Below are 10,974 nucleotides of genomic sequence, written 5' to 3' on the forward strand. Positions count from 1 at the left end.
TTGCGTTCTACCCCTTTTTCATGGTCAACTGGCGAATCTGAAATCGACCGTGTAAGCTCCCCCATATTGCAGCACTTGTGGCGGTCCGTGCGCCCGTTTACCGTTTAGTTTGTGGTTTATTTGCTTTGTATTTTGTGTGCGTTTGTGTGTGTGTTTTTTTTGTATCTTCTCACTGCTCCATACGTTCAAATTTAATTAAATCTTACCCCCAGGGCCACAATTCTTAGCCACGAAAGTAGGTGAGAACAACACCAACTATGAAACAGGCAACAGGAATCCAACGAAAACAAAAACAACCTGCGTCTAAAATGGACGCAGAAGGGGATTGGAGTAAAAGCTTTCCACGTGCGTCCCAGTCTCCGTGCGCCGGGACTCAGCAGTAGACACGCGAATGCTTTCTAGATAGACTTAGAAAACCTATCGAACACTTGAGCGGAAGGGGGAACAAAACGGCTCGTGGAAATAGCGCAAGCTCGAAAGCGCACCTTCGCCTGTGATGGTGGGAAGCCCGATCGAATCGGATCAAGTACCGGACCGCAATTGCCAATTACGAACTAGTGGGTACCGTGGTGATTTTGGCGTGATCTTACATGTGTTTATATTTTCTACCCATGCCAATCGTACCGAACGGAACCGGCACTATCAGGTGGTTGCGTTTTGGGGGAAAAACACGCTCCACGGCCAGATCATCTCACATCATCGCGGTTCTCTCAAACATCTCCAACACCACTCGAATCAGAAGATCTGAAACTGATCCAGGGGATAGCCAAGGCTGTTGATGGTGCTTTGGATTAGTTTTTTTTCTCTTCTAAATCCGCGTGTAGGAAATAGTTGCACGCACTATCAAAAATTTGCCACGCCATCCGCCGATTGGAATTTCCGGCCAGTGGTGGTTTACCGTTTACCGTAAAATGTATTAACTTCAATAATCGGAAAGCTGAGCAATAATCGGAAAGCTGAGCAATAATCGGAGAGCTGAGTTGGATCGATTCTGAATCGCTTTTTTTGCATTTTCTTAATGTTATTCTTGAAAACATAACAAGTCTCTAAATATAAATCAGTCCGATTTTACAATCTCTAGCACTTCTAAATATTATTCTTGTTTGGTGCAACAACCTCAGTCACGAATGGGATTGCCTGTCTGCAACTAATTGGCTCAACCAAAACATATTGTAGTTAGTTCTGCGAGATTTGAACCTATAACGGGTTTGTTGAATCCTGAAGCAAAGGGTGTTTTACTGCTTAGGAAAATAAGCTCACAGGCGCTTTTGTGGGTCCAATGTTAGATGTTAAGACGGTATTTATGACGTAGGGGAACATCCCTTAATTACGTGACGCATATAATAGCTCCAGAGTACACGAGGAGTTTTACTCTCCAGGGTACAAGAGTTAAATAAAATAGTATGCCTCCGAGTTCTTTGTTTTATTCTTTTCAACGGAAGTAAAGTTTGCAGTGTCTTGGTTTTAGAAGAAGTCTTGATGTCTTGAAGATGTGTCTTTTGCAGGACAAGATCGTAGTGATGCAAGCTACTAATAAGTAAGGAATCTAAGATTAGTCTTCGTATAGTGTTTGTCTACATAGATCATAATTAAATTATGACAAAAGAATTTCCGTTTTAAGTGTTCAACCTAGTTCGATTCATGTGACCAAGGTTTTGGCCGTTTTTGAAGTTTTGTGAAGAAGCAAGGTCTCAAGAAAATGAAATAATAATTTTTCATGCAACAAAGGGATAATTTTATCTCAATTTCCAATTTCAATCCAGAAATCGCTACATACATTCTAATGTAAATTACTACATTTCAAAGAAGAAACTAGCAATACAAGTACAAAAAATGAGTGATAAACAAATCAATGCTACGAGCTTATACAATATGATTTAAATTTGTTAAACAATATGATTATAGACTGAAAACAGAAACAGCTTGATACCTCAATTAATCAATTAGTAATTTAATCTAAAATGGTTTATTGTTAATAAAAAATATTCTTGAAATGGCAGCGTTAGTTAACACCTGCAAATCTCGAACTGTTATCCGTTTTATCAGCTACACTTCATCACACCAGCTTCCTGTCCTATTCGAACGAAATCCAATGTTTGTGCTTTGTAGTATGTACAACGCCACTCTATCTAGTTCGCAAGAATGGTGTGCGATGCGCACCTGCCGAACATTCTTCAACCCATATTTTCCCAGAACGTTTTTCTCCACGCCTGCCCCCACCTTACCCTTCCGATGCTCGATGTGCGGAAGTGATCCAGAAAATTTTTAATTTTCCACCATCATCCGAAGTGGTGCAATCGATGATGGATGAAAACCACAGCCACAGGAAATATTGTACACACTCACCGTACAGGGCGCCGTATACATTCCTCTTCGTCCCCTCCCCCTTTCAAACAGCAAAACTCCCCATTCAAACATCCAACTAGCCAACTGTAACCGATCGGAACCGATTCCGCTACGGCAGAATGGCAGCGGCGGCGGCGGCACAACATTCTTGCGCTCGATCGAATTTAGATAAATTTTGAAGAATCCGCTCGCGCGCACTAGAACTGTAACGCAAATGTACAGTTGGGGATCCATCGCTCCATGGCACCTAGTTATGCGAGCGTGAAACTAGCGGTCGAGGACGACACATAGTCCCCTGGTACATCCCTTTCTCTCGCGCTAGCAATAATTGTGTTTGTTTGAAAGTGTTTTGTCCATCGGCGCTCATCGGCACTTGCTTCCTCATTGACAGGCAAGCGGATATACGTATGTGCATGTGCGATGATGCTTCTGCAACTGGGAATAATAACCCCCTTGCCAACAAATGGGGTCCGTGTCTGACCGCCCGTTAGCTGCACTCAAAAAAAAGGACCACCTGCCTGCATTCGACCATGCATGTTCAGTTTAGGGCCGCTGCTTTGACTAGACATCGCGATTGGAAGGAGAAAAATGCCAATCATGGGCTCCAAACAATTTGTGTCTGGGTAGGAAATACTATTGGGGTGGGATTGAAAACAACTTTGCTGTGTACTGGTAACCTCAATTGTGTATTGAATAGGAAACAAAGTTTTGTCTCTGTTTTATTCTGCAGTTGTGATTTTACTTGATTTTTTCCAAGCAAGATTAACACATTTCAAGTTAAATGAATGGAAATTGAAATAATGTAAGTGAATCATTAAGAATTAATTGAAAAGAATAAATTTAAGGAAATAGAGAGAGAGAGAGAGAGAGAGAGAGAGAGAGAGAGATCGAGATCGAGAGCAGAAAAGAAAGGAATAGAGCGATAAAGAGATAACAAATTAAACAGACATAAAATAAAAATAAAACAACTTTTTAAGTAAAATTATAAATTAATTGGAAAAATTATTTTAAAAAATGAATTCTCTTCCTGCTCCTTTGCAGCTAGCGATAAATGTTAATTAGCTCCATACTGATCATGTTATTGTCCGTTTTGAGTTATGTTATGTTATTAACACTTTTATTTTTTGACGTAAAAAATAATTCTCTTTATTTTGTCTTTTTATACAATTTTTGTTAGTAAAACTTTTAGTTGATTTCTTTTCATTATTTTATCGTTGAATATTTTTATACTTTTTAAAATTTTTAAAAAAAAAATTCATTATTGTAGAAAAACACATATTTTTTTAAAAGATTGAGTATATCTTAAAAAAAAAAACATCTTATTTTCTCATACTTATATTTTCAGACTCAAACGGTTAAAATTTTTTAAAAATATATTTTTTTATGATAAATGAATGTTTATTTTGGCTTCATAATTTCGTTTTTTTTGCTGAATATTTTCACTGTCTCACTCCAGTTTCTCTCGAGCAATGAAATCGAACCCCCTTCGCCCACCTGTTCCCGGTCGTTCCCTTTGCTAATTCAGGTCAACCGACACACGCGTTGTCGAAATTCTCGTCAAATTATGCTAACGCACCGCAGAAACCAGATTTCGCGTAATCTTGCACACTCTCTCTCTCCGCTCTCCTTACGTACGACGGTGCGCATACCTTCACCATACCATACCATACGAATTGGCTATCCCATGTTTTATTTCCCGCGCTCCCAACTATGCTCCAAAACCTTAATCCAGCACCAAACTGCACCAAACTGATGCGAAACGGTTAATCGCTCACACCTGTAATGAACGGCAAAACGGGCGTGTGTGTGGGAAAAACGATGAACGAATTGAACGCGCACAAACACACACACATACAGACAGTGGCCAGTAAGGGCCCTGCGCATTGCCCTCCGCTAGAACGGGCGCGTAATGTGGCGTACAAGAATTTGCGCACCGGTGCAGCAGACAGCGCATGGCTAAGCTGTGTAGATCAAGATCAATCGGCATTAATAATCCCAATTCCATGCCAAACGGATTTCCACCCCACCGGTGTAATTGGGGGCGTTAATTTATGCTATTTTCCTCGCACCATCGGTTTTACCTTTCCAAAAAAACACTGTTACTGCCAACTTGCCGGTGCGTCGGCCCTGGGGCCCTTTTTTCACCGCAGTGATACGCTCCAAATCGGATGAGGTTTTGGGATTATGTGTCTGTGTCGTTTATGGCTGGTACACGCTCGCAAATGGCTGCAGGTGAGGTAGTAGTAGCAAACCAATGAAACATGAAGCATGGTACAACTGGAAGCAATCGCACGGTTGTTTCCGCGGTTTGCATAATTATTAAAATATTTGAATCAGGTGTGAGTGACAGCAATAAAATTATTGTCTTTTTGATTCGGGTTCAGTTTAGCAAGGAATGGCAGTCTCGTTGCTAAAGTGAATGCTTTCTTGCTGTTTTAAAACAATATATTGCCAGCCATCATTTGTGTCCTAATTATTACCTTTCTTTCAATGAAAACTTAAACAAACGATCGAAAAAAGGTTAAAGAAAATTTATAAATATATTTAAAAAATTAACAAAATATTTACTTCAGTTTACGCAATGTTTAAACGATAGCAAACATCACATAAAATATTTACTTAATTTTAAGATACTTTGTTTATATAATCGCTGATGCCTTTTTATTAATGATGCTTTTTGTAAAAAAAGAAAAAAAGCCAATCGATACATAATAAGTTTCTTATTTCGGCTGCATGTTGCTTAACTAGCACGCACACGTTCCATTAGCCGTTACGCTGCACGAAACATGTTCAAATCATTCAAAAAATGGAGCACGCTCGCAGAACGTTCCGCGCGAGCGTGCTCCAAAGCAAATGGAGAAAAACCGACCGAAAACAAACAGCCGCATTCGGGAGAGGAAAATGTGTGATTTTGGTCAAAGTAAGCGTATTTTTACTACCAATTATTGCTTGGTGATTCTGTAAGAGAGAATATAGAAGATGGCGGTCGATATTTGTGTGATATTGGAAAAATGTAGTAACGGTTTTTATCAAGTGTTCTGTGCTGTGATAATTATATCGATGCTAGAACACGGAATTGAAATCGAAGAAGATAGCATTTCTACAAACACCGTAGTATATTGGACAGCTTCTAATCGCTCCGTTAAGCATGTTCATGTGACTCTGAATGCTGTTCAATTGTTCTACTCGCGCTAAGGCACGTTGTATCGACACATTCGGATTGAAAAATGAAGCGAAGTCCGGACCTTGGACGAAGCAACTTCTCAAGATAAGTATGCCACAGTCTGTCTGGTCTATGGGTAGTAATATTAGGAAATAATCTCCACAAAGTTCTTGTGTGTTGACAAAACCTCTCAGGGAAACGATCCACATTTAGCTCTCTATATGCATTATACATTTTAAATGTTAATTGTAAAACTTATAACCATCATTTACGATTACGGGGTTCAGTTTAAGCAATGTAGCAAAGAAACATCAATCAGAGAGTATATTTCATTTCGCGTCGCGTAAATATTTAATTCCCAATAATGCTGTCGTAACAATAAAAAAAACATTTTACTTCTGTTCGGAAGGTTTGCACATGCCAGACATCTGCGCCATCAGTTCATCCAGGCTAACGTCATTATCGACCGATACTTGACCAGTTTCCGCCTCAACCACCGGTGCATCGTACGCCAGCTTTAACCCTTCCGCAATGTTGCTGCCGTGCGTGGTGGCCGCCACTTGCTCATCACTTTTGCCCGCTGTGTCCGCATCATCCGCCACCAGCTCAATCCCGTACAGATTATCTTCGTGCAAAGGACCTTCCGGTTCCTCTTCGGCAGCGACTGCCGTCTCACTACGCGGTTTGGCCAGATAGTCCCGCTGCCGCTCGATGCAAAACCGATCATCACACGTCGGGTTCGGTTTAAGGCTCATGCGGGGAAAGAAATCGATCATGGCATTATACCCGAGATAGTCCGATACGGTGCCGAAGTTAAGCAAATACTTGAGCGTATTTTGTACCAGCATGCCCGCCACAATGCCCATCGTCGTGGGCAGACTGGCCGCACAAACGCCTTCCCGCTTTAGAGTCTTCTCGTCGATGTTTTCCGCCACCACGAGCGGCGGAGCGCAGGCAAAGCAGGCCGTCTCGCCCGGCCGTATGAACTGTATGTGGCCGGAGACGGCATTTTCCGACACGCCCGATTCGAACCAGTTTAGACTGAGCTCGTTGCAAGCCGTGTTGATCGCCATGCGTGCCTCAAAGTTGTCCACGCAGCTAAGCACTAAATCAACCGGCGTGCCCTGCTCGATGCCGCCCGTGCGAATAGCGCCGAGAAAGTGGTCAAAGTTTTCCACCGTCGTGATGTTGTAGTTGTGCGTGGTGATTGCCACGTCCGGGTTGATAAAGTTGAGCGTTTTCGCGGCAGCTTCCACCTTGGATAAGCCTGCCTGGTCCGGGGTGAAGAACAAACGATTCATATTGGCCAGCTCAACCTTGTCGTAGTCGAACAGCATTAGCTTGCCGATACCGCACCGGGTCAACATGTCCGCCGTTACGCTACCGACACCTCCGACGCCTGTAAAAACAATTACGTTCGTTAGATTCAATCATTGTTGTTATCTGGGCCAGGCCAGATGGGTGATACATACCGACAACGGCCACACTCTTTTGCCGGATCCGCTCGTACTCTTTCACAATTCCCATGCGCTGCAAAGCCATCAGGCGACTGTAGGGGTTAGAATCCACCACTTCTGCGGACATTTTTTCGATCCGTTCTCGTCCCATTTTAGCACCTTCGTTCGATTTCTCCATAATAATCACAAGCAAATATGCTCAGCTTTCTGTTAACTGTAGCTTTATTCCTGTTCTTGTTTGAGGGGGTTTGTATCTTTTCCTGGGTACGGAGTTTAGCTCTATCTTCGTTCTGTGATACTAGTATACAATTGGAGTTCTCAACTTTTACAATTACACAAACTTTAACTGGCTTAAAGCAAACGATTTTTAGCCATATGCGATTGATTGAGGATCGTTTTCTCAGCATAGATCTTAGGTGAAAGTAACTACAACTTCTTGGCCACGGTTTTGTTTGCCAGCTGTCGTGGCTATTGCAACTGACGTTTCTAGGGAACATGTCAACAGTGTGGCCAGATTATTTAGACGGTTTTCGGTAGGCGCATCAAAATTTTATCGGTAGTTTTCGGTAGGTTAACCGTCTTGTGTACGACCAAAAAACATCACGTAATCGTACAACCGCCTACCCGGGTAGGCCATACATTTTGTATGGAACAATGATGTTTTTCGTGGTTAAAAGAGTATATCTTTTGAATTTCTTGTAAGCTTTGAATGAAAACTGTCTTAAAGGTCCATAATAATGTTTTATAACATATCGTAGTAAGATTAGAATTTTAAAAATCCTATGAAGATTTTTTTCATTCGAAAATATGTTCTAACTTTTCCACCATAACTGGCCAGGCCACATGTTTTAAGTGGATGATTAGTCTTTTTCTATGTTTTAATTACATTCCTCTCTAAGCCCAAGTGCCACAAATCCACTAAACGGCCACTAAACGGCTTCTAAACGACTCAAGTTCTCTACCTAAACGGAATGTAGAAAGACTTCGTTTAGCAGACGGCAAACGACTCATGCATTTTAAAAATAGCTGGTGGCGCCATCTGTTTGTGGGATACCCAACCAGTTGAGCTTCCTCGCTTGGAGGAGAGCTTTCTCATTTCCTCTGTACTGTTGTATGGTTTCGCATTAAAGTTATGCATCGCTAGAACTAGAACGGCGATACGATTGTTTAAATACTAAACTCCAACGGACACCACCAGCACTGAAGCAAGTGAGATTTGAGTAATGGTCGTTGCTGTTGATACCCACGTATCTGACCACACGACCATTCATAAAGATTTTTGCTCGGAAATTTAGAAGGCTATATAGGTCATGACTAGATGAAACTTGTCGAAACGCATTGCAAGAAAAAGATAGCAATGTAATGATGAGTTGTAAACGCCACCTATTGATCAAACCAATGAAGCTGTGAAGCTTTCATTTTTTTCTATGGATATTCAATTTTCCAGTCGTTTAAGCATAATCTGTGGCGCTTGGAATAGCTTTCGCTCAATAGATAGCGTTCTATAACTTATCATTATATTGCTCCGCTTTTTTAGCAATGTGTTTCTTCATTTATTTATGGCCTACATACCTCTCTAATTTTCTAAGCAAACATCTATTAGATTGTTAATGTGGTCAGATACGCGGGGTATCAACAACAACGACCATTATTCGAATCTCACTTGCTTTTGTACAATTAGTTCACATTAGAGTTTAGTATTTAAGCAATAAACAAAGAATGTCGCCGTTCCTGCTCTAGCGATGCATAACTTCAATGCGAAACCATACAACGATACATTAGGAAAGAGAAAGCTCTCAAAGCGAGGAAAGCTCCACTGTGTGGCTATCCCATCAACAGATGGCGCCACCAGCTTTATTTTTTTGCTATTTATAGAATGCATTTTTAGATTCCTTTTATGTTGAGAGCTTGAGCCGTTTAGGACCCGTTTAGTGGTCGTATAGTGGATTTGTAGCACGTGGGTAGTTGCATTGAAATAGTCTAGCAATTGTTCCAAAATTCTGTGATAAATTACTTGAGCGAACAATGATTTAGATCCCAAACATAATTTAAGAACAATAAACGATCTTATGCATCCTGTATTAATCATTTGCAACAACCTCACTTTTTATTCAGCTCTTTCTCATCAACTCGCTACCGTTAGCACTTCACAGCCTTCATCCGTTATGAGAACTGTATGTTCAAACTGGGCACTGCGTGCATTATCGGTGGACACGGCGGTCCACGCGTCCTCCAGAATTTCTGCCTCGCACGTGCCCAGCGACAGCACTGGTTCAATAGTGAATGTCATGCCGGGAATCATTACGCCGGGAAAATCATTGTCTAAAAACAGAAAATGTTGTAATCGTTAAACTGAAAAACTTGTCAGGCGTATCTTACCGAAATGTAGAATGTTGGGCGGCCCGTGGAAATAGCTACCGATCCCATGGCCAGCAAAAGCTGGCATTACTGACAACTTTTTGCGTTTGGCGTATTTGTCGATCGATTTGCCAATCACGCATATTGGTTGCCCAGGACCACAGCAAAGAATCGCTTCCGCCAAGCATTGTTCGGTGCATTCCACCAGATATTTTCCCCGCTCGTCTACATTGCCTACCAGCACCATTCGCGAACAGTCACCGTGGTAGCCGTTGAAAAACACCGTAATATCGATGTTGACGATGTCTCCATCGAGCAGCTTCCGATCGTCCGGAATGCCGTGGCAGGCCACGTTGTTCACGGAGGTGCACACGGATTTGGGAAAGCCCAAGTACCGCAAGGGGGAAGGATATGCGTTCGCTTTGATCGTTTCTTCGTGCACAAAGCCGTCTATTTCGTCTGTAGTCACTCCAGCCTACAAATGTAGAAATAGTTATATGCTGTCTTAGAATACTTGTCCAACAACTGCTTAATACCTTAGCAAACGAGCAAGCACTGTTCAATATGGTTGCGGCCAATCTGCAGCTTTCTCGCATACCGGTGATCTGTTCGCGTGTCTTTATTTCTGGCTGCCCTTCGCCGGTGCTGGGTGAATTGCGCACATAATAGTAAGGCGGTTTGACGATGTGCTCTGGGACCGCTCTTTCCGGGGAAACGTTTCCAACTTCTGTGATGATATTACACGTTCCAAGGTCGGGTCTGTAGCGATGAAAGATATCGGGGATTAGTTTATGCAATGCGCGCTAACCCATACCGTGTTTACGTTTTCCTTCTACCAAAGAACATTCGGCACCAGTTGGTTCTCCATGTTTGCAGTCCTTGTTTTAATAGCGTAGAGCTAAACAGCATTATGAATGTACTTCCGCTTAGCAATCCAATTTATGATACAACTTGACAACAATAACAACAGCCAGCCGGTAATACAAAATGATAACAAACTCTAGCTTGGCTTTGGGCAGGGCTCTTCTGCACGTTAATTAGAAAAACAGCTTCTGTTTTGCAGACTTTACTGTCAAATTCAGCATTAAAATTTCATTGTGTTGTTGATAACCCTTTTTTCAACAAACTTTGAAAGATTTCTGCATGATTTTATGGTTTTACTAACATTTTTTTGTGGAATTTTGAAAAATAAATCAAAGCAATATCAAACCAAGAGCCCTGTATTTCAACAGAAGTCTTACCGCTGAACAGCTGATTTTCTTTGTGTGTTGGTAGTGTGTGTGTGCGTGTGGTTTGCTCGAAATGTCAAATCGTTTGCACCTCACTATGAGAAATGGACGGACAAGTAACAAAGTGTTTTGTTTTTAATTTCTTAAAAATATTTAATGAAAAACTCTAAGTTTGTTTTTCTCGGGAAATAAGTTTGATCGTTCATTTTATTGTTATGACAAACGGAGGACTGAGTTGAATCTAGGACAAGCAACCTAAATTGACTTATGATAAGTTTGCGGAAATATCGCCATCTGCGAATCAGCTTCGATTAAAAAAACTGCATCCTTTAGACAGTGTGAAAAATACATCACAGATTTTTCACAAAGAAGCACCATAAAGCAATTCTTTTGTTTTGAATTAGAATATGCTCTCTCTATT

The 10,974-nt window shown here is 41.4% G+C and overlaps 2 protein-coding genes across 2 annotated transcripts; both read right to left on the bottom strand.

The window, feature by feature from the left end:
• Window positions 1-5,635: 5,635 nt before the first annotated feature.
• Window positions 5,636-7,442, bottom strand: LOC120903598 (ubiquitin-like modifier-activating enzyme 5). The gene is made up of 2 exons (XM_040313119.1): window positions 6,982-7,442; window positions 5,636-6,908 (listed from the first exon to the last, which is right to left on the bottom strand). Exons 1-2 carry the CDS (start codon window positions 7,142-7,144, stop codon window positions 5,902-5,904), a joined length of 1,170 nt encoding a protein of 389 aa, XP_040169053.1. The 5' UTR covers window positions 7,145-7,442; the 3' UTR covers window positions 5,636-5,901.
• A 1,534-nt stretch (window positions 7,443-8,976) lies between these two features.
• On the bottom strand, window positions 8,977-10,318 carry LOC120904299 (methionine aminopeptidase 1D, mitochondrial). The gene is made up of 4 exons (XM_040314191.1): window positions 10,148-10,318; window positions 9,861-10,083; window positions 9,346-9,799; window positions 8,977-9,288 (listed from the first exon to the last, which is right to left on the bottom strand). The coding sequence occupies exons 1-4, from the start codon at window positions 10,231-10,233 to the stop codon at window positions 9,092-9,094; spliced, it is 960 nt and encodes a 319-aa protein (XP_040170125.1). The 5' UTR covers window positions 10,234-10,318; the 3' UTR covers window positions 8,977-9,091.
• Between the last annotated feature and the right edge of the window lie 656 nt (window positions 10,319-10,974).

Source organism: Anopheles arabiensis, chromosome 3 (genome assembly GCF_016920715.1).
Source record: "Anopheles arabiensis isolate DONGOLA chromosome 3, AaraD3, whole genome shotgun sequence".
In the NCBI taxonomy this organism is placed as follows: Eukaryota; Metazoa; Arthropoda; class Insecta; order Diptera; family Culicidae; genus Anopheles; species Anopheles arabiensis.

Bases quoted from the DNA above. Each gene is read 5' to 3' on its own strand.
- LOC120903598 (XM_040313119.1), bottom strand. From the start codon at position 7,144: ATGGAGAAATCGAACGAAGGTGCTAAAATGGGACGAGAACGGATCGAA. The intron at 6,909-6,981 runs GTATGTATCACC...TTGTTTTTACAG, and splicing joins AAAGAGTGTGGCCGTTGTCG to GCGTCGGAGGTGTCGGTAGC.
- LOC120904299 (XM_040314191.1), bottom strand. From the start codon at position 10,233: ATGCTGTTTAGCTCTACGCTATTAAAACAAGGACTGCAAACATGGAGA. The intron at 9,800-9,860 runs GTATTAAGCAGT...CTACATTTGTAG, and splicing joins GTGCTTGCTCGTTTGCTAAG to GCTGGAGTGACTACAGACGA. The intron at 9,289-9,345 runs GTAAGATACGCC...TTCTGTTTTTAG, and splicing joins GCCCAACATTCTACATTTCG to ACAATGATTTTCCCGGCGTA.